Source organism: Pleurodeles waltl, chromosome 7, assembly GCF_031143425.1.
Source record: "Pleurodeles waltl isolate 20211129_DDA chromosome 7, aPleWal1.hap1.20221129, whole genome shotgun sequence".
Classification (NCBI taxonomy): Eukaryota; Metazoa; Chordata; class Amphibia; order Caudata; family Salamandridae; genus Pleurodeles; species Pleurodeles waltl.
Genome location: NC_090446.1, coordinates 1,128,086,525 through 1,128,110,351, shown reverse-complemented (window position 1 = coordinate 1,128,110,351; position 23,827 = coordinate 1,128,086,525). Strand labels below are relative to the sequence as shown.

Genomic DNA, 23,827 nt, shown 5'->3' with positions numbered 1-23,827 from the left:
CATATATGCCTGTGAAGCACTGTCAAAGATTAAACAGTTACAGATGCACAGATTTCTTATATATAGTCCTCTGTTTTCTCTCCTTGCTCACTGTCCTCTCATTTACCCTCCTATTGACTGTCTTGAAAGTCCTTTTTTACACTGTTCATTTCTTAAGGTCCTCTCCTCTTTTCACCTTCAACTCCTTTCCTGTCTACTCCTACCAAAACCCTTCAGAAATATGTAGACTTCCAAGCCCTAGTTGTTGTTAGATTGTCATTATTAACAATATATTAAGATTTGGTTTCTATTAATATGTGCCAGCAGTGATTCCTGATAAATGAAAACTGGCAGTCGCCAGTAGGTAGTTATAGTTAGGACCTAGTTTCCATAAGAAAAGTGTTTTTTGTTTCACCAATAACTTTGGTGCAGTTTGACGAATCTTCACTAAATTTTCAAAACTAGTTTGCCATTCACTTCAGCTGCTGGCTTCAACGTTTTGGAGTGATTCATCGAGCAGAGGGACGAGAAAAGGGTGTTTGGGGAGGGGATGGGGGGGGGCAAGGGGTTTAGTCCAAACACGTTTTACCCATGCATTTTCCCATAGGGTCTTTAGACATGACTACAGCCCAAACTGCTGAACGGAATTACACCAATCAGGCTTCACGCTCGATCTTGGTACACAGATTGTGCTTTTTCTTATTTGATGTAAATCTGATCAGTAGTTTTAGAGTATTTAAAGGAAAACCAAATTTGTATATCAAGGGATGTGGAGGCTACGCACATCCCCGGAGAGCTCATGCCGAGATCTGACTGGCTACCAATACTTCAACCAGGAAGTGTTGGCAGCCATTTTGGGACTCTGACTCCCCAAAAATGTAAAAAGTAAAAATAAAATAATAAAAACAAGAACAAAAAAGGGGCAAGGTAGGAATACCTTCACCCCACTAGCCTTGGTGGCACCCCCCCCCCCATTGAGCCCTAATAAACCCCAGGGACCACCACCTTCCTGGGATGTCATTTTTAAAATGGAGGGGGCCTACGTGGACACCCCTCCTGGGGATGTTTGAAGCCCCTGGAACCACTCTCTCAATGGGCCTAAATTATAAACTTAAAAGGGGACTGCACGGACGTCCCCGGGCCCAGATCCACCATCTCCTCACAGCCTATTAAAAAAAACTTAAACTGGGTGGGGGGGGGGGGGGTGGGGGGGGGGGGGGGGGGAACGGCCCTCCTCCCGGGCCAGTACTTAATACAAATCCAAACTTTTTGCCTAAAGTGGTTTCACCTTTTCACATTAATCAGTCAGTGGAATAGCCAGTCTTCTTGCCACAGCCAGACTCTACTGCTGAAACAGCACTCCACACTCTTGATTGCAAAAGAGCTCTAATGTATTATATAGACAAAACAAAGGACTTTAGGAAAACTAAACAACTTTTTGTTGCTTTCCAACAACCTTATATAGGTAAGAAAATTAGTTACTTACCTGTAACTGTAGTTCTCCAGTATTGGCATCTTTCATAGATTCACATGCTTGAATCCTTCCCCCGTCGTTGAGATGGGAGCCCCCCCATACATTAAAACAGCAATATAGAAGCTGCTGTAATGAAAAAAAGGCCCAAAAGGCTTTCACTTTAGTAGCCTATCTTTATCTCTATGAGTAAAAAGGACCAAAGCAAGTCCCAGCCAATCAGGTTTCCCCTCCCTCTAGAACCCTCCTGAGAGAAGCTCCATTCCCTCAGATTTTCCCAAGCACGAGTGCCAGAGTATCTGAAGAAAACAGGTAACGGTGAGCTTCCCAGGGGAGGAGGGAGGGTCGCATGTGAATCTATGAAAGATTCCAATACTGGAGAACTACAGTTACAGGTAAGTTACTAATTTTCTTACTCCAGTATTGGAATTTTCATAGATTCACATGCTTGAATCAGAATAGCAAGCAGTAATGGAGCACAGTGTATAGTATATATCCATACATGTACTTATATATATATATATATATATATATACATATAGTCATGGAACATACATATATAACCAGAATCACTGGGGAAAAAAGATCATGCAAGAAAGATACAATATTAGATAAGCAATAAATATGATAAAAGAACATCACCTTGACCAGAAAAATAAGAAATATCACAACCTTAAAGGAAGAAACAATTCTATACAATGTGCGCAAGTAAACTTGGCTGGCGGGAAAAAGGAATAAAGGAATAAAGGAATACAACAGCTCACCGTTACTGGAATAGATGTCGTAAAATCGCTTGTCCTACCGCCACATCACCCTGCTGAGTTTCCTCTAAACACTAATGTTTCGCAAAAGTATGCATGACTTCCAAGTGGCTGCCCTGCAGATGTCCTGGATGGGCACTCCGACAAAAAGCGCAATGGATGCAGCCGTTTTCCTTGTTGAATGCGCACACGCTGGATTTTGTAAGGGTTTTTCTGCTGCTGTATGACAATAGTTAATCACAGAGGCTATCCACCTTTCAATCCCCTGCTTGGACAATGGTCAGCCTTTACGCGGAACACTAAATGCCACAAAAAGCTGGTTCGATTGTCTAAATTGCTTAGTTCTATCGAGATAAAACTTCAGGCAACTCTGAACGTCCAGTGAATGCAGAGCTTGCTCCGCTGGCGTCGATGGATTAGGGAAGTATTACTTCAGTACCACTGGCTGGTTTATATGAAAATCCGACAGGACGTTAGGTATAAATTTTGGGTTTGTTCATAAAATTACCTTATCTCTCTTGAACTGCAAGAAAGGGTCTTGGATAGTGAATGCTTGAATCTCGCTCACTCTTCTAGCTGAGGTAAGAGCGAGAAGGAGATAGACCTTCCAAGATAGAAATTTCAAATCCGCCTTGTGAATTGGCTCAAATGGTGGTTTCATTAATTGAGACAAGACCAAATTAAGATGCCACGATGGAGGAGGAGGCCTAACTGGAGGGAAAGACCTGAACAGTCCCTTAAGAAACAGTTTATTACCCTTGGGGACCACAAAGGAAGTAAGTTATCTGCACGCCTATAGCAGGAAATCGCTGCTAAGTGGACCTTAATCGAGGAAATATACAAACCTGATCTGGCCAGAAGGAGAAGATAAGGCAGTATTTGATGTGATGATGAATAAAAAGGATGCACCTGAGCTTGTGTACACCATGAGCAAAACCTCCTCCACTTCAGACGATAACATTTGCTGGTACTCTCAGCTGCAGCCCTGGCGAGGATGGCCCTAAAATCTGAAGGTATATCTAGATGCGCAAACTCATGATGTTCAGGAACCAGGCTGTCAAGTGAAGTGAAGCCGATCCGGGTGGAGAACTTGGCCCTCGTGCTCATTGCTAGCAGGGAGGGCATCACTGGTAGAGGGATGCTGTAGTTCTGTGAGAGGAGAAGGAGCTCTGTATACCAAAACTGGCGAGGCCATGCCGGAGCAATCAGAAGGAGCTTCCAGCGTTCGATCTTGATCTTCGCCAGAACCCTCGATATTAGGGGAATGGGAGGAAAAGCGTAAGCATAAATTCCTGACCATGCCATGGAAAACGCATTCCCCCAAGAGTCCCAACGGTGATCCCGACTTACGAAGAATCTGCATTTCGCATTCTGCGGGGTGGCGAAGAGATCCAGGTTTGGATTTCCCCATAGGGAGAAGACTTGATTCAACACTCCTTGATCCAGGTCCCATTCGTGGTTGGACAATCGAGACCGGCTCAGAGAATCCACTATGATGTTCTGTAAGCCTGGGACATGTTCCGCTCAAAGGTTTATTTGGTGGCTGATAGACCATTCCCAAATGTGCTGAGATTCTCTCGATAAGAGCAGAGACCTTGTTCCTCCCTGCTTGTTGATATAATGCATTGTTGTAGTGTTGTCCATCCGAATGAGTACTGATGAACCTTTTATTTTTGGAAGTAAAGCGCAAAGTGCTAATCGAACAGCTTTCAATTAGAGGTAATTGACGTGAAAGACCTTCTGATGTGACTTCCATTTGCCCCTGACTCGTAGGTGATGGAGGAAGGCACCCCAACTCTCGAGAGAATCGTCTGTAGTTATCACCCATGGAGCTTGTTGGGGGTGAAAACAAAGTCCCTTCGATAAGTGAGACTCCTGAGTCCACCAAGCTAGAGATGATATCATGGGCTTTGTTATTCTAATGACATAGTCAAAAGACCCCCTGGACCTGCGTCCTGTAGGGGCCTCATTCTGAGACGACAGAAAGGTACCAGTGGAATGCAGGAAGACATCATCCCTAATAGGGACTTGAAGAGGTGAACTGAAACATACTTTCTTTTCTGTAAGCGCCTCGCGAGGGATATGAGCTTTCGCCATCTGTCCTCTGTAGGAGTTGCATTGTTGGTGGAAGTGTCCAATATCGCCCCTAGAAATGTTCTCCTTTTTAAGGGCTGGAAGGCTGACTTTTTGCGGTTGACTGTTAAGCATAGGCTCGTGAACAGCTCTCTGCAAGCGCATGTGGACTTCTGTGCCTGAGACCTGGACCTGGCCTTGACTAACCAATCGTCTAGATACGGGAAGACTTGATGGTTCTGCCTTCTGAGGAAAGCTGCTACTGGAGTCAAGCACTTGGTAAAGATTCTGGGGGCCGATTCCAGACCGAAGGGTAACACTTTGAACTGGAAATGGTCTCCAGCTACTACAAATTTGAGGTATTTACTGTGGGAAGGGTGTAAAGGGATATGGAAATATGCATCCTGCAAATCGAGGGTGGACATGTAATCTCCCGGGTTGAGAAGAGACAGGATGTCTGTGATGGTGATCATACGGAATGATTGTTTTTTGTAGATAAGTATTGAGATCCCTGAGGTCTAGGATTGGGCACCAACTCATTCGCTTCTTTCAAACCAGGAAGAATCAAGAGTAGTATCCCTTTCTTTTGTCCTGATGTGCAACTCTCTCTATAGCTACCTTGAGGAGCATTGATTCTTGTTTGAGTAAGTGCAAGTGCTTTACCCTTGGAGGGAGGGGAGGTTTTGTAGGAGGGTACTGTAAGAATTCCAAAGTATGGCCAAATTGAATGAGATTTAAGACCCATTGGTCTGATGTCATCTTTTGCCAATTGTGAAAGTAAAGAGAAATCCTTCCCCCTAGTTCTGTATCCAAGGGAAGGTTCGCAGCCGGAGACGCCAGAAAGTCTTGTTTGCGTCCTCTGTCCTTCGATTGCCTTCCAGCTTTTCCCCTCTATGAAGGTCTTGAATAAGCAGCTTGCAAAGGCAGCCTCTGCTGGAACTGGGTACGAAAGGACTGAGAAGCCGCAGAGACAGAGGGATACCTATATTTTTGGAATCCCCCTCTATATGACGAATACCCCCGACCTCTAGCTCCCTGAAAGGGCTGTCTTTTAAACTGCAGCGTGCCAAGGGACCCGGCTGTATCAGTATCCATTTTTACTGACTGAAGTGCACCATCAATGTGCTTCACGAATAGGGCTTCACCATCAAAAGGAAGTTCCAGAATTTTGTTTTGAACCTCAGGTCTAACCGAAGTCGCCTGCAGCCAACCCTGCCTTCTTAGAACTGCGGCTCCTGCCATCTGTCGGAAAGCCATGGTGGCGATATCCATCGCACAGTCTATAACTTCAGCAGAAGTCCTCTCACCCTCTTGCAAGACTTTCTTGGCTTCCAATTTAGAGACCTCTGGCAGCTGATCCAGATAGGGAGCAATGTCCGCCCATAGCTGATTATCATATCTGCCTATGATAGCCAAAGAATTAAAAACTCTTATCATAAGCGAAGCCATCAAAGAAAAATGCTTCCCTATATTATCGAGCCTTCTACCCTCCTTGTCCGGTGGAGTAGAGATTGGCGCTGAAGGGTTTCTGGATCTACGTTGTGCCGCTTGGGCAATGACTGAGTCCGGTTCGGGATGGCCCATGAGGCAGGCCGGAGAGTCTTCCGGGGCCTTATATTTCTTGTCAAGGCGAGCCAGAAGACGGGGTGACAGTCACCGGGTTCTTCATTACCTTGATGCCCTCATCCCAAATATAGTCCACAATTTGCATAGACTTCACACTTTTTTGAAATGGCTCATGAAATCATACAAGAAGCAGTCCATCTTCTTCGTGGGCATGGGCAGCTCAAATCTCTTTGCAGCTCTTTCCAACAATTTGTGAAAACCCCCGATGTCACCAGGAGGGGAATCCAGTGGAACCGGGGAGGGTGAGGACGGGGTAGGAATCTGATAATCATCCCACTGTTATGGCATCCGGCAATTCTCCCTCCTCTCTGTCATCATCAGATGAAGACAGATCCTGTGTTGGGATTGAAACTGGCGTCTGTGGTGGTACATGCAATGGCTGGACCCCCGGATGAACCGGAGTAGAAGGAAGAGGCACAGAGGGTGTCACAGAAGGTTGCTGTTCTTCCGAGCCAGCTGGCGGAAACCGCTTTCTATAGTCATCCAACATCAACTGTAAGTCAGCTATGAGCGATCCCGGCAAAGAACCCATCTGTTCCTGATAGGGATACTGCTGTGGTTGGGAATAAAATGAGTGTGGATCATGCTGTAGGTCCTCCTCTAGATCCTGGCACTTCGCATGCAATTCTGATGGGCTATGAGCAATCCCAAAAGGGCCCTCATCTTCCGAATCTTCCTGTTCCAAGAGATGTGTAGGTACCAACGCTGATACCCTACTTGGAGAAGTAACCAATGGCAAAAGCAAATCAGACTTCTTATGTCTTTTAACTCTCGACAGTCCCGCCGACGGCATGGCCGACAGAGACAGCACTAACAACGGAGAAAGTCTTGTTGACGAGTAGGCCGACAGCGGTAGCACCATCGTTGATGGTCTCACCGACAGTATTGTCGACGGAGGAGAGGCGATGGGTATACTGGTCGTCGACGAAGTGCCCGCAAACGCTGTCGTCGAGGGCGTCGTCGATATGAGCATCATTGACGAGGAAACAGCTGTAGAGAGAGTAGACGTTGTCGTAGTCAACAACAAAGCTGTAAACACACCTTTCGACACTGCCGTCGACGATGCTGTTGTTGACAATGGTGTCGTTGTTGCAGATTTTCCAGATGGCTTCTTAAAGACATGTCTTATCACAGGAGGTGGTGTTGGAGCCTCGGAAAAAGCTCTTTTGCTGCGTTCTGAAGAGACAGAACTTTCCTTAGAGTGTCTTTTAGATGAAACAGAGCTCCTGTGTGGAGAACTGAAAGGACTGCCAGCTTTAGAAGACGCCTGTTTGGTCTTTTTATGAGCTTTTCTAGGTGGATCCTCAGAATGGTGAGCCTGAGGAGATCTGCCTCTTTTTTTGTAACTTTCTTGATGAGGAGGAGGACTCCTCACTGTCATAACCAGACACTGGGTTTGATCTGGATTTCAACTTCTGGAGCCAAATCAGTAGCCTACCCTCTCTGTCCTTGAGGGCTTGTTCGAAAGTGTTCTGAATACCTTGCAGTCTTTGGCTACATGGTCAGTAAATACAGTCTTTGTGTGGGTCTTCAAAGTGAAGTCTTTTCTTCCCACATGTTTTTCAGGCTCTAAAAAGACTTTTCATTTCCTTATCTGACATGTCGAATTTTGACAAAATACAATTCCTTTAGGCAAAGTAAGAAGATGACACCTTACTTGCTGAAGAAATCCACTTTCTTTGAATAAAAAGCAGTAGAGATAGACTTCTCTGGAGACTGAGCAGAGCTCAAAGGAGACTCCCTAGCATGACGTGCAATAGAAAACCTGAGGGAATGGAGCTTATCTCAGGAGGGTTCTAGAGGGAGGGGAAGCCTGATTGGCTGGGACTTGCTTTGGTCCTTTTTACTCATAGAGATAAAGATAGGCTACTAAAGTGAAAGCCTTTGGGCATTTTTTCATTGCAGTAGCTTCTATATTGTTGTTTTAATGTACCTGGGGCTCCCATCTCGACGACGGGGAAGAATTCAAGCATGTGAATCTATGAAAGTTCCAATACTGGAGTAATCCCATTTCAAAACAAGGATTAGCTAGATGGATTGTAAAATGTATTCAAACATGCTACCTCAAAGTAAAAAGGCAGCTATTAATAACTCCAAAAGCACATTCCACTAGAAAAAGGTGCCTCCATGGCATTCTTAGGAAATATACCAATGGCAGATATATGCAAAGCAGCAACATTGTCCACACCACATACATTAACCAAGCATTACTGTGTGGATGTGTTATCTAGACAAAAAGTCAATGTTGGACAAGTGGCACAAAAAACACTATTTTAAACTACTTCAACTCCTACGGGCTAACTACCACTTACATGGGACGAGACCTGCTTTTTAGTCTATGCACAGCATGTGTATCTGCAGCTACACATGCCATTGAATGGAAAATGTCACTTACCCAGTAAACATCTGTTCATGGCATGTAGTGCTGCAGATTCACATGCGCCCTCCCTCCTCCCCGGGAGCCTGTAGTCGTTGCAGTACTTATTGTACACATATATATCAATTTGCATGGACATTTTATTTACTTTTTATATATCTATAGTTGTACATACACAATTTTTCACTCTATACTTCACCCTCCTGCTGGAAAACAATCTAACAATGCGCACTATCAGCGAGAGGAGGAGTCACTCGAGCCTGTGACTCAAAAAAAGACTTCTTTGAAGAAAAACAACTTGTAACACTCCGAGCCCAAAATTAGATGCCGAGATATGCACAGCATGTTCATCTGCAGCTACACATGCCATCGAACAATATATATATATATATATATATATATATATATATACAGGGAGTGCAGAATTATTAGGCAAATGAGTATTTTGACCACATCATCCTCTTTATGCATGTTGTCTTACTCCAAGCTGTATAGGCTCGAAAGCCTACTACCAATTAAGCATATTAGGTGATGTGCATCTCTGTAATGAGAAGGGGTGTGGTCTAATGACATCAACACCCTATATCAGGTGTGCATAATTATTAGGCAACTTCCTTTCCTTTGGCAAAATGGGTCAAAAGAAGGACTTGACAGGCTCAGAAAAGTCAAAAATAGTGAGATATCTTGCAGAGGGATGCAGCACTCTTAAAATTGCAAAGCTTCTGAAGCGTGATCATCGAACAAACAAGCGTTTCATTCAAAATAGTCAACAGGGTCGCAAGAAGCGTGTGGAAAAACCAAGGCGCAAATTAACTGCCCATGAACTGAGAAAAGTCAAGCGTGCAGCTGCCACGATGCCACTTGCCACCAGTTTGGCCATATTTCAGAGCTGCAACATCACTGGAGTGCCCAAAAGCACAAGGTGTGCAATACTCAGAGACATGGCCAAGGTAAGAAAGGCTGAAAGACGACCACCACTGAACAAGACACACAAGCTGAAACGTCAAGACTGGGCCAAGAAATATCTCAAGACTGATTTTCCTAAGGTTTTATGGACTGATGAAATGAGAGTGAGTCTTGATGGGCCAGATGGATGGGCCCGTGGCTGGATTGGTAAAGGGCAGAGAGCTCCAGTCCGACTCAGACGCCAGCAAGGTGGAGGTGGAGTACTGGTTTGGGCTGGTATCATCAAAGATGAGCTTGTGGGGCCTTTTCGGGTTGAGGATGGAGTCAAGCTCAACTCCCAGTCCTACTGCCAGTTCCTGGAAGACACCTTCTTCAAGCAGTGGTACAGGAAGAAGTCTGCATCCTTCAAGAAAAACATGGTTTTCATGCAGGACAATGCTCCATCACACGCGTCCAAGTACTCCACAGCGTGGCTGGCAAGAAAGGGTATAAAAGAAGGAAATCGAATGACATGGCCTCCTTGTTCACCTGATCTGAACCCCATTGAGAACATGTGGTCCATCATCAAATGTGAGATTTACAAGGAGGGAAAACAGTACACCTCTCTGAACAGTGTCTGGGAGGCTGTGGTTGCTGCTGCACGCAATGTTGATGGTGAACAGATCAAAACACTGACAGAATCCATGGATGGCAGGCTTTTGAGTGTCCTTGCAAAGAAAGGTGGCTATATTGGTCACTGATTTGTTTTTGTTTTGTTTTTGAATGTCAGAAATGTATATTTGTGAATGTTGAGATGTTATATTGGTTTCACTGGTAATAATAAATAATTGAAATGGGTATATATTTTTTTGTTGTTAAGTTGCCTAATAATTATGCACAGTAATAGTCACCTGCACACACAGATATCCCCCTAACATAGCTAAAACTAAAAACAAACTAAAAACTACTTCCAAAAATTTCAGCTTTGATATTAATGAGTTTTTTGGGTTCATTGAGAACATGGTTGTTGTTCAATAATAAAATTAATCCTCAAAAATACAACTTGCCTAATAATTCTGCACTCCCTGTATATATATATATATATATATATATATATATATATATGTGTGTGTGTCGAAAGGCAATCTGCTGATTAATATATACACAAAAATAATATAAACAGTTGAGGCATAACATTGAAACTGTAGAGTTAGCTGATGAAGATATATATATTTATTAAAAAAAAAAAAACACTTCAGACATTGTGGATCATAATGATGATATCCTATCTAAAACTACATCACATAAAAAGATGTCCACCACAGAGAAGACAGAGTGCACAACTGCATTTGAATATGTTAATTCAGATCAAATTGCATGGTATCATAACTAAAGTCACGTGTGACCTTCTGCACTAGTTCACTATTTGTACCATCAGAGGGGCCACATAAAAGTGTATGTAAAGATCCCTGTCCAATTCACTGATGGAGCATTACCCTTTAGAAGGGGATATCGGCATGACATTTTGTCGTTCTGCATTTATGTTGGATGAGAACCTTTCATAAACGCTATCCCCATTGTGCAAATATGTCTTCTACAAGTAACTCCTGTTTACGCAATTGCCCCCCGTCGGTAGAGAGTGTTTGGTAAGATGTTTTTCTCTCCTAGCAGATTATATTCCACCGAGCTATGTTAGAAGTGATTGCCTATTTACAAATCTCTAATGCTAAACACGAGAGCTGGCATGATTACTTCCTACAGCCTTCGTTTAAATACAACTTTGCTATGGTGCCATATAATCAGTCCCACTGAGCTCTCAGTTCATGAGAGGAATGCTTTCAAAACTAGATGTATCATCTGGTAGTGTAACACAAAGATGTTTGCTGAGCTTCTGTTGGCGTCTAATGACTGAGTATGCAAAGACTACCAAAGTTTGACTGTCCAACCTGTGTGAGAGACATCTGTGGTGATGGTCAATCTCTTTTCCCATTTTGTGTTGTACATGTACTATTGTTAGTAACAACCACTTTATTACACCCATAACTGTTCTGACTGATCTTGTACTACGTTACTTTTCTTTAGTTTGATATTTATGGGGTTGGTCAAAGATTCTATGTAATATCTTCATTTGATTATTCTACAAATCCATTGCTCTGACAATATGCCCTCCCATGCTACTGGGTGATCCTTTAAATGTCCCTTGTCCCGGGTGGTATGGTCTGTGGAAATGAATGATGTTACCACTTTGGAAAGGTGATTGGGGCTCCTGATCTCGGTCCATTCTCTTGCCTTTGCCATGAAAGGAATGCCTTTATGTTTGTGGCTGTTCACGCTAGGATGTGCTCTCTTGCAAGACAAAATAACACTGATGATGTGCATCTCTCAGGTAAGGATAATGTCACTGAGGCTTCAGTGAGTTCTTGCAGCCCTCTGTAAAGCCACCTTTATCTTTGCAGTGTTTTATCTTTTTTTCATTCATTTGCTTCAGGGACTCATGCATGCAACTACCAATCAAATGCTCTCCATCCACTGGTATGTTTATAATTTTGCTGGTCTTTCTGGTCTGAACCTGAAGCCGTATTTAGTTGGCAACTAATTATATCTGGTCATACCAGCGTAGACTTTAGAAGTATATGTGAGACAACCTTGCTCTCCTGGATAATAGCAGCTGCCCTTTTCTTGTGCTCATCAGAAAGTGTTCATCCCACTGTTGGTGGATAGGTATAGCCTATATATTCTATTTTGCCAGTGTAATTGGATAAGAGACATTTTATTGATACAGCGCTCTCAACAATCCTCCCCAATACTTATTATGTTTTATCTTATTTCTTCTGGTGGTCGCTTGCAAGTAGTCAGATAATTTAAGACTCTTTTCCATGCTCAGGGACAATCGAGATCCTATCTCAGTAAGTTAAATAGTGTTCATGAAATCTTGAGGCAATGTCCTATAACTGCATTCTATTCCTGATGTTACTGCCTTGGAGGACTTGGATGACGATGGACTTCTAAAGGTTTCTCTTCCCTGGTAAACGTCTCTAGGCAACAATGGTAAGCATTTCCTCTTCTTATAAGGGCTGAGGTAAGGTTCACTAAGACGCTGTTCCTCACTCAATTTGGAATTCATATGCGTCTTCTACGCTCCTTAAACAACGTGGTAACTTGAAATATCATTAAGTGGTGAGGGGCGTGCTGGTTTCACTGATTAATCATGGGTATGCACTAGACACCTTGGTCCTTTAACTGAAATTCATTCTCTTCCCTTTTTTACCTACTCTCTTTAATTCTTCAGTTTGCTGGCTATGGTGTAGTTCATTAACTTACCCTTCCTGTGTATCTCATGGTTATCAAGTCATACTGGGCAGTGGTATTCAGACGTCTCCAGATAACAACTTCTCTTTCTGCGGTCTTTTCAGTAGGTTTCATAAGAATGATAAAGGACTTGAGTTTTATCATAACAATTTCTTAGTTGAAAAAATATCCTTTCAACTCTGAAATGTTTTTAAATACTTTCCACTTGGGTAACAGATTTAACATCTAGTGTTTAACTAGTCACTTGAGAACTTTCAACTTCATAAGAATTTTTGCTTCAGTTCAAACTCAAATGTAGAGTTGTGTCTTATTTTCTCAGACCTGCCCAATCTTTTACCGTTGTGAAATCCAGAATGCATAATCCCACTGGAGGTACATTTTATGACTACAGTTTCTCAACAGAGCTTAGGAAATGCCCAAAGTGCTCCATAAACCCAGGCGAGGGAGCTACTGCCCTCTCATTCGATGTCATGAGGTGAGAGATGGAGGTGGAAGTGGATATTTAGCTCTGGGGTACTGGCTTTTTTGCCTACACCCCTATGAAGAAGACTGTCTGTAAAGTATTTTCTGTGCCCGAAACATGGGGCCCATTGTTTACTCTCATGTAGGGACTATATGTATATTATATTGCAGGTGTGTGTGTGTGTGTAGTGTGGGTGTGTTTCACTGTTCGACATGGATGATGGGGACACCGTATATATGGAGACAGAGGTTGATGGGCTTCCAGGCATGCTTTACTTTGCCTCTGGTGCACCTTTAATCCTACATGGCCCCCATTGCTCAAAGTCCCCCTCTATGAGGCTGGAGTTACTCAAAGGAGGGTTGGGAGGGGTCACCAATAACATCTATTATCTAGTGTAGTTTTCCTTTGCTTAGCAAAACACATCTACCCTTTTTCTAGAGCACTGTAACCGGAATACACTTCACATACTTCACCGGGTCAGTCTGGTCTGGCCTTTGGCTACTTGTACCAACAGCGTTATACCACCTGGACAAACAAACAAGATACATTCTTCTGATAGGAAGAAGATATACTACTTGGAAAAAAGTAACACTTTGATTGGTCAATATGTCAAACGTGTCCCCAAAGACAACAAATGTCCTCTTTTGAACCAGTAACTTGTATATCTCAGGGACTTAGAGGATAGGCTTCACATTAATTAAGTCCCAGCCATCTGCTGAACCTTGTCCTCCCAAAGGCTCGGCCCAAGGCTGGATAACTGGAGTCTCTTACTACTGTGAACAGTGTAGAAAGAAAGAGGCTGGAATGCCTGCAAAAGGTGCAGCCCTCGCCACCTGCAGAATCTGTACAAAGCCCAGCTTACAAACCAATCTGTGTGGAGGACACCTAAACATATAAAGCCACCTAGAAGCCATGAGATCTATTCAGCTTAACTGGCCTGAATGAAGACCAAAGACAAATACAGATTATTTTCTGGTTGTGGAGCAGCAGAAAGCTCACTTCCAGCTCTAGTGAGCGGGTACCACTGATGACACTCCTATCAGTGGTTCGCATTCATGACCAGGATGCCTTCATTTACCCAGCCGCGTAGCGATGAGATATTTACTCTACACCTCTGCCGAAGGTGTTGTTTTCACTTGTCATAATGTCCCTAGTTGGGTGTTGTGGGGTCCTTTGGTGAAATGGGAGCCACTAGATCAGCATATGTCCCATTACTAGAAAATCTAGGCCACAAAGAGCCCTTTTCAAGATATGAAACTGAGTGGGACCTCGGGGTACTTCAAAATGGGTGCTGATCTACTGCTCCCTATAATCAGAACACGCAGACCAGTTGCAGTTTTAAGTGGTCCTGGAAAACGTGTGCAGCAACTACCAGATACTCCCTCAGCGATTCTCTCTTTCGCTTTGAAGGTAAATTAACTGTTTGACCTTTTTGAAACAGAGACCCCATAATTATGACTTCACTTCAAAGAGCTGCACAATACTTACAGTCAAAGAAACTGAAACAGTGAGCCAAATGTGTTATACCAAAATTAATGAGGCCTGAAAATAGACACTGGGCCATAAATACTTCCCCAATAGGAAAACAATGGCTGGATATTGCAGTGTTATTAGAAAATGTAATACCTAGTAGTACATAAACACAACAAATATTTTTTTTGTTTCTGGACTCCAGATGATGATAACACATTCCAGTAGTTTTCCTGTATCATAGTTTTATCTACCTTCTTTTAATCTATGTTTGTAGAGGCGGGGCTAGTGGTTGATAGTTCAACAAGTACTGTCCTTTGTATAGTTTGTCATCTTCTTCTTTGTGCCATGCAGATGGTGCTGTGCTGATAAACTCAACTGGAGCTGACGCATGTTTCTAGCACACCTTCAGCACTCTTCTAAATGGGTGGATTTCTTTTGAAGTTTCAGAACTCAAATGGCTATTTGATTCTTGAATTAAAGGTATTTGGAGCACACTTCGGTATCCTATTGTAACAAAAGTGAGTGCAGGATTTGTGCATAACCCTAAGAACTTACAAGGAACTGTCCAATTAAGAACATCTGCAAGTGAAGAACTCCACCGCAAAAAAATAATTCACAAAAAAATTCATCTAGCCAAGCAACACAATACCAATTTGTATCCTGTCCTTCTGACAAACTATTAAAAAAAGATGTACGTACCTGCAGCTGGAGCAAAGCATACAGTAAAGGTGGACTGCCTGGTGCACGAACGACAAGCCGCACTGTGTTTGTGATAAGGAATGCAATCTGTGAAAAGACAGACACCATGGTGATATGAAAAAGGTAGAATGGAATGCAGAAAAGCACAGGCTAAAAATCTGAGCAGGATAGGAGAAGACTCAGCAATAAAAACTGAATAAAACCCGGAACAGGAATTGAAATATAATGTAAACACTACATCGATTAAAGAGTGACCTGCACAGCAAGCAGCATTGAAGCTTTTATTTCCTGAAACTAAGCACTCTGAAAGTTTCTACTTATCGTTTAGACCATATCAATCCCTAATGTTGCACACTGTACTGAATATAGCCCACAGACCTTTAGGGGCACAAACAAGAAAGAAACATTTTAGATCATGCGCAAGACGTGTGGGGAGGTGGAATTAAATGGGTGACAGAAATGGTCTCACACATCAGTCTAGGAAAAGAAGAGGCATAAAATTCTTGTTTTGAAGATGGGAATCCCTTTCAGAGGAGTGAAATCTCATTATCAGTGTTCAAAGTAGGCCCTTTTGCATAAGTGATGTTGGCAAGGTTATGGTGAACAATGTCACTGGTATAACTACAGACTAACATCTAGGAATATGACCGCTGTACTGTTGGACTCTAAGATAAACAGATTGCTGATGAAACCCACCACGGTTTATGCTTGATAAAAGAACAATTCGACCACAAAGTACTAACTTTATACATCAGGTTGATGACCTGAGCGAGCACTGTTTGGTAAAATTTGATACACACAACCAAGAAAATGTGAGCATTTGGGCTCCAGTGACACATTAGATATTGTGCAATAATGCCGGACGTCAATCATTACATACACTCATTCTCTAGTTGATGGCACCCAATTCTTGCTTCCTGTGAAATGGTTTCAGTTTCCCATTTTATAGACAAGTGTTTTTACCATCAATGCTGTGACATGAGCTATACTGGTTGGCACAGATGTTCTATTGTGATAAATACATAAATGCTGCAATAAACATTTGTATTTCATATTTACTTCTCCTACACAAGATTTATACAAAAGATTTCCCAAAAGCGTAATACTCCCTTCTGTAATTTGCATAGCATACACCCTGACAACTATGTTGCTTCGGTGAAAGGTGTGCAAGGAGATGGATGCACAAGTCTGTGCTTAAATTAAATGGCATTACATATAGGCAATATAGGTGGTATGGTACTTAAAACAGAAGATAGTTCATGAATGCTGACTAGCTGACTGTGAATTCCTAGTAGCTAATAAACAACAACAAGCAACGGTTTAGCTCCTGACGCGACTGCACCATCTAGCTTTTCCTTCAATCTCTGACTAACACTCATGTGGTCCTCTGCCGTACAGCATCTGGATTTCTGAAGATCACAAATAGTCCCTCCAAGTTCAGTTAAATGTTTTGTTGTAGAGGAGGACTCTTTGTTCAGTCTTGATCTAAGTACAAAAGCTGGCACTGCATCACGGATCAGTTTCAGGGCGACCTGCAGGACTCTGCCAGCAAGCACCTGCAGAGGAATATCAGTTTCCGTCAGTACAAGACCTCATGGGATGCAGACGGTAAATGTAATACTGAAATTAGGGCATAATTGATCGGCTCCATAGAAGCAGTTTGACTGCAAATCAACCATTTCTACTGGCTGACCAGACATTGTGCAGGTGCATGAGCTGTTCAACAGAAAACTTGTAACGGGCTGGATTACCAGGTGCCCTGGTGGAAAGTGGGGAATAAATCTTCACCATTTCTGCAGTTTCCGGGTGCAGCACAGCTTGAAGTGTGGGACAAAGACCTCTAGCAGTAACACCATGAATATGATCTACAGTACAGACAACCAATTGTGCCATCCCGTATGCCGCACGGTATCATTTTGAACTATTCACCTCCATCAGCACATCAATCACACCATACACAAACGCTTAGAATTACATGAAAATGATTATGAAGCATTCGCTATTTAGCAGTCAGTTAACGCATTATTTAAACAAAGTACTCAAAAAAGGTTCAGCGACATGTCATAGCTAAAGGAACTAAAAGGTCCACTAAATTAAACTTTAAAAATACACACCATAGTCTGATAACAGAAACATAAGGGTCACACAGAAAAAAGACATTTCATAATAGCACAAATATCATTTAGAGGTAAAGCACAGCGCAGAGATGTTTCCGACAGTGCATGATGGAGTTTCTAAAAGGGGCAGCTAGGACAAGAGTATGCACAGGATTACCCTCACTCGAGAAGCAATGGAGTGTACACTGGGAAGGTGATGGGCACCAATAAAGTCATAACTTTTTGGGTATTCACTAACCTACCAAAAATATTTTTCAAACTCAATCTGCACACATACATTTTACTGTCAGCAAGGCTGGGGTGTGCGTTTACACATATGTTTTTTGTTCAACGGACAATAAAGGAATTTTAAAGGGCACTTGAAACCTGAGAATCACGAGGCTAGCCCTTGTGCCTAGACCTTGAGCTGGTGTAACACTGTAGTACAAGACAAGGCCTTCAACTATGAACTGTACCCAGTCGCTCCACCCCTAGTACCACTGTGTATGGAGGCTCTAATTGTAGGGATTGGCCTCTGGCTGAACCCTGCGCCATGGCCCCGTTCCCCTAGAATCCACTGGCAAGGCTGAGGGTTATGCGTAGCAGCAGAACTGCAGCGCCTGGCACAGCTTTTTCAGTTATGCTCTAGGTTATGTTAAAATAACTTATAACACGCACGGATCACCCTGGGAGGGGTATCTCAGCGCAGCACAGGACATAAGAAAATAAAAAATACTAAATCGAAAACAGCTCAGTCTTCATACATTTTCTTAATTTAAGGTGGTCAGTGCATTTCCATACGTGTATGGGTAGTTGGTTCCAATACAAGGGTGCAAGGTACGAAAAAGATCTACCCCCTGAACTAGATTTTCTGATCCGAGGGACTGCAAGAAGGGCTTCGTCAGTAGATCTTAAGGTTCTCTCTGGCTGGTAAGTAAGCTTTGCAGACAAATAGCTAGGTCCTTTGCCGTAAAGAGAGTTGTGTGTCAAACTGCAGACTTTAAAAGTAATTTTTTTGCGAATTGGAAGCCAGTGAAGTGAACACAGAAGAGGAAGTCCCAGAAGGAAGATTAAGAATAAGGCTTTCCTCACAGTAAGGGGAAGTAGGGGAAATACTCTACGCAGTAGTGCCATCATACAGAAGCAGATGCCAGTAGTAGCCACCACCTGTTCTTTCATAGTCAGTGACTGATCACCTTTTTAACTGCTATTTTAGCAATCAGCGCAAAGCCTAATTCAGAAGGCCTCCAGTCAGGAGTCCAGAGCTGCTGGGCCACGCCAAACAGCACGTTCTCAATTTTGCTGGTATTCAGCTGGAGCCAGTTTTATGTCATCTTTACTCTACGTTAAAAAAAACATAGAAATTCACTGGAAAAAAAGCAAACGGTACAGAGACGTTATAGTTAGGAAACAGTATTTAAAAAAAAAAAAAAACATAGAAATTCACTTTAAAAAAAACAAACGTTACAGGGATGTTATACTTAGGCTCACATTTTAAACGTACCAGACCATAGAAATTCACCAGTTATAGTTACTTGAGATAACTATAACTCATGCCCTAAGGTGACTATAACTCACGCCCTTGCCATGCACTGCTAATTACACCACAAATTACAGAGCTCATGAGATCGTTGATAACATCAATGATAATGTCACTGTAACATCTGCAGTAAAATTATTGATCATATAGCTATGCATGACGAAGGTGCGCATTATAGTTACTTTAGGGCGCGAGTTATAGTTACTTAAAAGAACTCTAACTGCTGAATTTCTGTGGTTTTGTACGAGTAAATTCAGAACTTAGCTATAACATCCCTGTAATCTTTAGGTTTTTCAGTGAATTTCAATGGCTTTTTAACATAAAGCAATTGTAATTACTATACGTTATTTCAACCCCTGCTGTGTACGGCCTTTGGCAGAGCACGGCAGGGGTTGGTGGCCAGGCCCTGCAGCCAAGCCCTTATAACCATCCAACAGTGTTTTGGGAAAATTTCATTAAGATTCAAACGGTGCCAAAGATATAGGCTAGCCAAAAAACGCTTTATCTATGGAAAGATGGTCCTAGTTATAAATACATAGTGGCGACCACCACTAGGTAATATATAGTTGGGTGAATATGTCAGTGACAACATTAACCTTTTAAACTCAGGAAACAACAGAAATTCACCAGTTAAAGTTACCAGAGTTAACTATAACTTGCGACCCACCATGCACTGCTTATAACTTTACATATTACATCACTTATGACATGTTCAATGATATCCTTTATGACCTCACTTATGACATCTCAAATGACATCACTGATAACATTATCCAATGAGTGTGTTACTGAGCTTTATAGTTTACATAGTGGTCAGTAACTACCATATTACCTTTTTACCTAATTTTATACAGCCTGTGTCCAGCTGATGGGTTTAAGTGTTTACAAAATGCATGCGCTTCTAGTGCATCATACGTGTGTAGAGGTACTGAATACATTATAAATCTTTGTACTAAACAGTACCTCTGTATGCAGGTGTTCGTTAACAACTTGTTTCCAACATGTTCCACACACATGTTTTTGGCTCTGCATATAAAGTTTCCAACAGGGCAAAGATTTCACTTACTATGTACTAGGTATTGTAAGCAGTCTTGAGCTATTAGACAAAATCGTTTCAGCATGACAATTTCAACATAACATAGAAGACCTTGTGCACCATGTACTAACCTAGGTGTCGTAGATCGGACTCTTGCCCTGGGCAAGACCGCTGGTTTGGGGATGACAGTACTTATGTTTGTAGGTGACTATGCCTGTCCTACTACAAATCGCCACTGTAGCCCCAACCCTTGCGGCTCACTAGCAGTACCTCACCAACAACCCGAACAGTCGAAGGAGATTTGTGGCAGCCTTTACGCATGGATTCAGAAGTATGATATCTCAGGGAATGTCGTGGTTAAACCAAGATTACCCCTTTCTCACAAATCTATTTTATCTCAATCAAGCACAGGCAATAACAAAGATGCAGTAATGTTTCAATAGTTTTTATTCAACATAACGCTGTAAATCATATTGGCTGCAATGATTAGGATAATGAACATTACAAGAGATAACATTGTAAGGACATGGGTCATGAATATGAAGACCACCATCATCTTGTAATAGCATAGGAAGACATGAAATGTGTTGTATGTCCGTGTACCCTGTCCTAATAGGCCTAACCTTCTACATAGAGGAGAGCTGGGTATGTTAAACCTAATCTGCCAATGCCATGTCCCTGGAAGGAGCCCCCAACCCTGGTTACCTTGAATGAGGTCTTGAGCTTAGACTTCGGCAGAACACGAAGTCCGGGTCAGCATCAAGGCGACGTACCGCATCTATAGCGGCGATGGTATCTGGTCGGAATCCCTCTGATTATCTGTCTAAAGTGTGATGTATTTATACAGATCTACTTGGACCCCTGACGTAGGTAGTTCCAAAACAATAGATAACGCCTCATGCTTGGGACGGTAATTTCTAATGTGAGCCCATATAATTTGTTTGTCTTTGTTGTACGAGTTGACGCCTTAGCGAGGTGACAATGATAACATAACTCTAAACAAAAGAGGCCAACTATAAACACGGCAGCCATTTTAAAAGATAAATGGTCTAAGACAGAGCAAGCTAAGTAGGTTAAAAGTCACAAGGTGATGGGGGCACGAGTCTGCAAGCGAAAGCTACACTAACTCCCGTTATCCCATTAAAACAAACTAGGAGTCACTACATAGGCACATGTGCTAGTTTAGCCTCAAAAGATGGGCTACCTGTAAAGCTTTCACCAGAGTATGAAGGCTGCAGGTAGTACGACTTTTAGCACCTCCAGACCTTCAGTTTAAAAAAAAAAAAAAAAAAATAGTGTCTCTTTGGACAAGTTCTGAATAGATTAACACTGTTCTTAGTGGATACATTTTAATAGTCTGTGGTGTATTTCTCATAAGAGTTTCACTATCTGCAAAAAGTGTGGTAGGAATAAACTCTCTCCATAGAGTAAATATTATTTACAGTATCCACTTTTCTACTCATATCAACTTTAGTTCCAAATATACAGGGAGTGCAGAATTATTAGGCAAGTTGTATTTTTGAGGATTAATTTTATTATTGAACAACAACCATGTTCTCAATGAACCCAAAAAACTCATTAATATCAAAGCTGAATATTTTTGGAAGTAGTTTTTAGTTTGTTTTTAGTTTTAGCTATGTTAGGGGGATATCTGTGTGTGCAGGTGACTATTACTGTGCATAATTATTAGGCAACTTAACAAAAAAAAAAAATATACCCATTTCAATTATTTATTATTACCAGTGAAACCAATATAACATCTCAACATTCACAAATATACATTTCTGACATTCAAAAACAAAACAAAAAGAAATCAGTGACCAATATAGCCACCTTTCTTTGCAAGGACACTCAAAAGCCTGCCATCCATGGATTCTGTCAGTGTTTTGATCTGTTCACCATCAACATTGCGTGCAGCAGCAACCACAGCCTCCCAGACACTGTTCAGAGAGGTGTACTGTTTTCCCTCCTTGTAAATCTCACATTTGATGATGGACCACATGTTCTCAATGGGGTTCAGATCAGGTGAACAAGGAGGCCATGTCATTCGATTTCCTTCTTTTATACCCTTTCTTGCCAGCCACGCTGTGGAGTACTTGGACGCGTGTGATGGAGCATTGTCCTGCATGAAAACCATGTTTTTCTTGAAGGATGCAGACTTCTTCCTGTACCACTGCTTGAAGAAGGTGTCTTCCAGGAACTGGCAGTAGGACTGGGAGTTGAGCTTGACTCCATCCTCAACCCGAAAAGGCCCCACAAGCTCATCTTTGATGATACCAGCCCAAACCAGTACTCCACCTCCACCTTGCTGGCGTCTGAGTCGGACTGGAGCTCTCTGCCCTTTACCAATCCAGCCACGGGCCCATCCATCTGGCCCATCAAGACTCACTCTCATTTCATCAGTCCATAAAACCTTTGAAAAATCAGTCTTGAGATATTTATTGGCCCAGTCTTGATGTTTCAGCTTGTGTGTCTTGTTCAGTGGTGGTCGACTTTCAGCCTTTCTTACCTTCGCCATGTCTCTGAGTATTGCACACCTTGTGCTTTTGGGCACTCCAGTGATGTTGCAGCTCTGAAATATGGCCAAACTGGTGGCAAGTGGCATCGTGGCAGCTGCACGCTTGACTTTTCTCAGTTCATGGGCAGTTATTTTGCGCCTTGGTTTTTCCACACGCTTCTTGCGACCCTGTTGACTATTTTGAATGAAACGCTTGATTGTTCGATGATCATGCTTCAGAAGCTTTGCAATTTTAAGAGTGCTGCATCCCTCTGCAAAATATCTCACTATTTTTGACTTTTCTGAGCCTGTCAAGTCCTTCTTTTGACCCATTTTGCCAAAGGAAAGGAAGTTGCCTAATAATTATGCACACCTGATATAGGGTGTTGATGTCATTAGACCACACCCCTTCTCATTACAGAGATGCACATCACCTAATATGCTTAATTGGTAGTAGGCTTTCGAGCCTATACAGCTTGGAGTAAGACAACATGCATAAAGAGGATGATGTGGTCAAAATACTCATTTGCCTAATAATTCTGCACTCCCTGTAGGTTTGTTGACTGTAAGGGGTTTGATACTGATAAAGGCTGCCCATAGTAGAGCATTAGTTTTGGAGTGGACGTTGAGTATCTTGAGGAACTTCGTTTTTTCTTAATACCTGTATACATATTGAATACTGTGTGCAGTAAGCGTTTCCCATATATCTGTGGTTGGTTGTTAATGTGAACTAAGCTACCTGTGAAAAGTATAGTATAGGGCCAATGTTTTAATATTTTTTTTTTATTTAGTTTTCTTTTACATATTACATAGCAGCATATCAGATATTTTAGAAACCATCGCTGCAGGCACATGTGGTGAATAACAGTCATGGCCCAGCCTCATTCTCCACCAGATCCAGCTCATAGTACGCCCTTCCAGGGGCCCCAGACTTTATAAAATTTCCACCACCCCCTAGTGCCTGGCCACGTCTCCCTCACCCATCGCCTGTCCCAAGTTGCTAAAGAGAAGCTTGGGCTTCGCCTGGCAAACATCCATGTCTGTTGGGATGCCCAAGAGAATTTATTTTGGCTCCAACAGGACCTCGGACCCTAGGATATTTTGCAGTTCATGTACTATTTCTTCCTAAGACTTCAGAATCATTGGGCAAGCTCACAATGTGTGTACTTATGCCCCTCTTTCTCCCCAACTTCTCACACACTCTAGGGATGGTGCTCTTCCCACGGCATGCAGTCGCATCCTGTCGTAGTAAACTCTGTGGATCAATTTGAGCTGAATGAGCCTCAGCCTGGTTTTAATTGCAACCCCACATGGGTGTATCAGGGCCGCCTCCCAGACCGTATTATCAATCTCACCCATGTCTCGTACCAAATACCCTCTAAGCTTGAGCAGGTTGTCTGGCATATTATTGTTCAAGATCTTATAGGTCTGGGAAATAAGACCCTTTCCATAAGTAGCCTGCCTTCCAAGGATGCATATTCTGGTATATCTCTCCAGCAGTTTCTTCACCCACCATATGTGTCGCACCTGCGCTTGTTGTAA

The 23,827-nt window shown here is 42.4% G+C and overlaps 1 protein-coding gene across 9 annotated transcripts in view; it reads right to left on the bottom strand.

The window, feature by feature from the left end:
- The window catches only part of TMEM94 (transmembrane protein 94), a 543,968-nt gene that overhangs the window by 319,591 nt on the left and 200,550 nt on the right, over positions 1–23,827 (bottom strand). For all 9 annotated transcript variants that reach the window (XM_069200153.1, XM_069200150.1, XM_069200148.1 and 6 more), the window contains one exon: positions 15,117–15,203. In XM_069200153.1, coding sequence (XP_069056254.1) covers positions 15,117–15,203 — 87 coding nt within the window. The remainder of the gene's footprint in view (positions 1–15,116; positions 15,204–23,827) is intronic.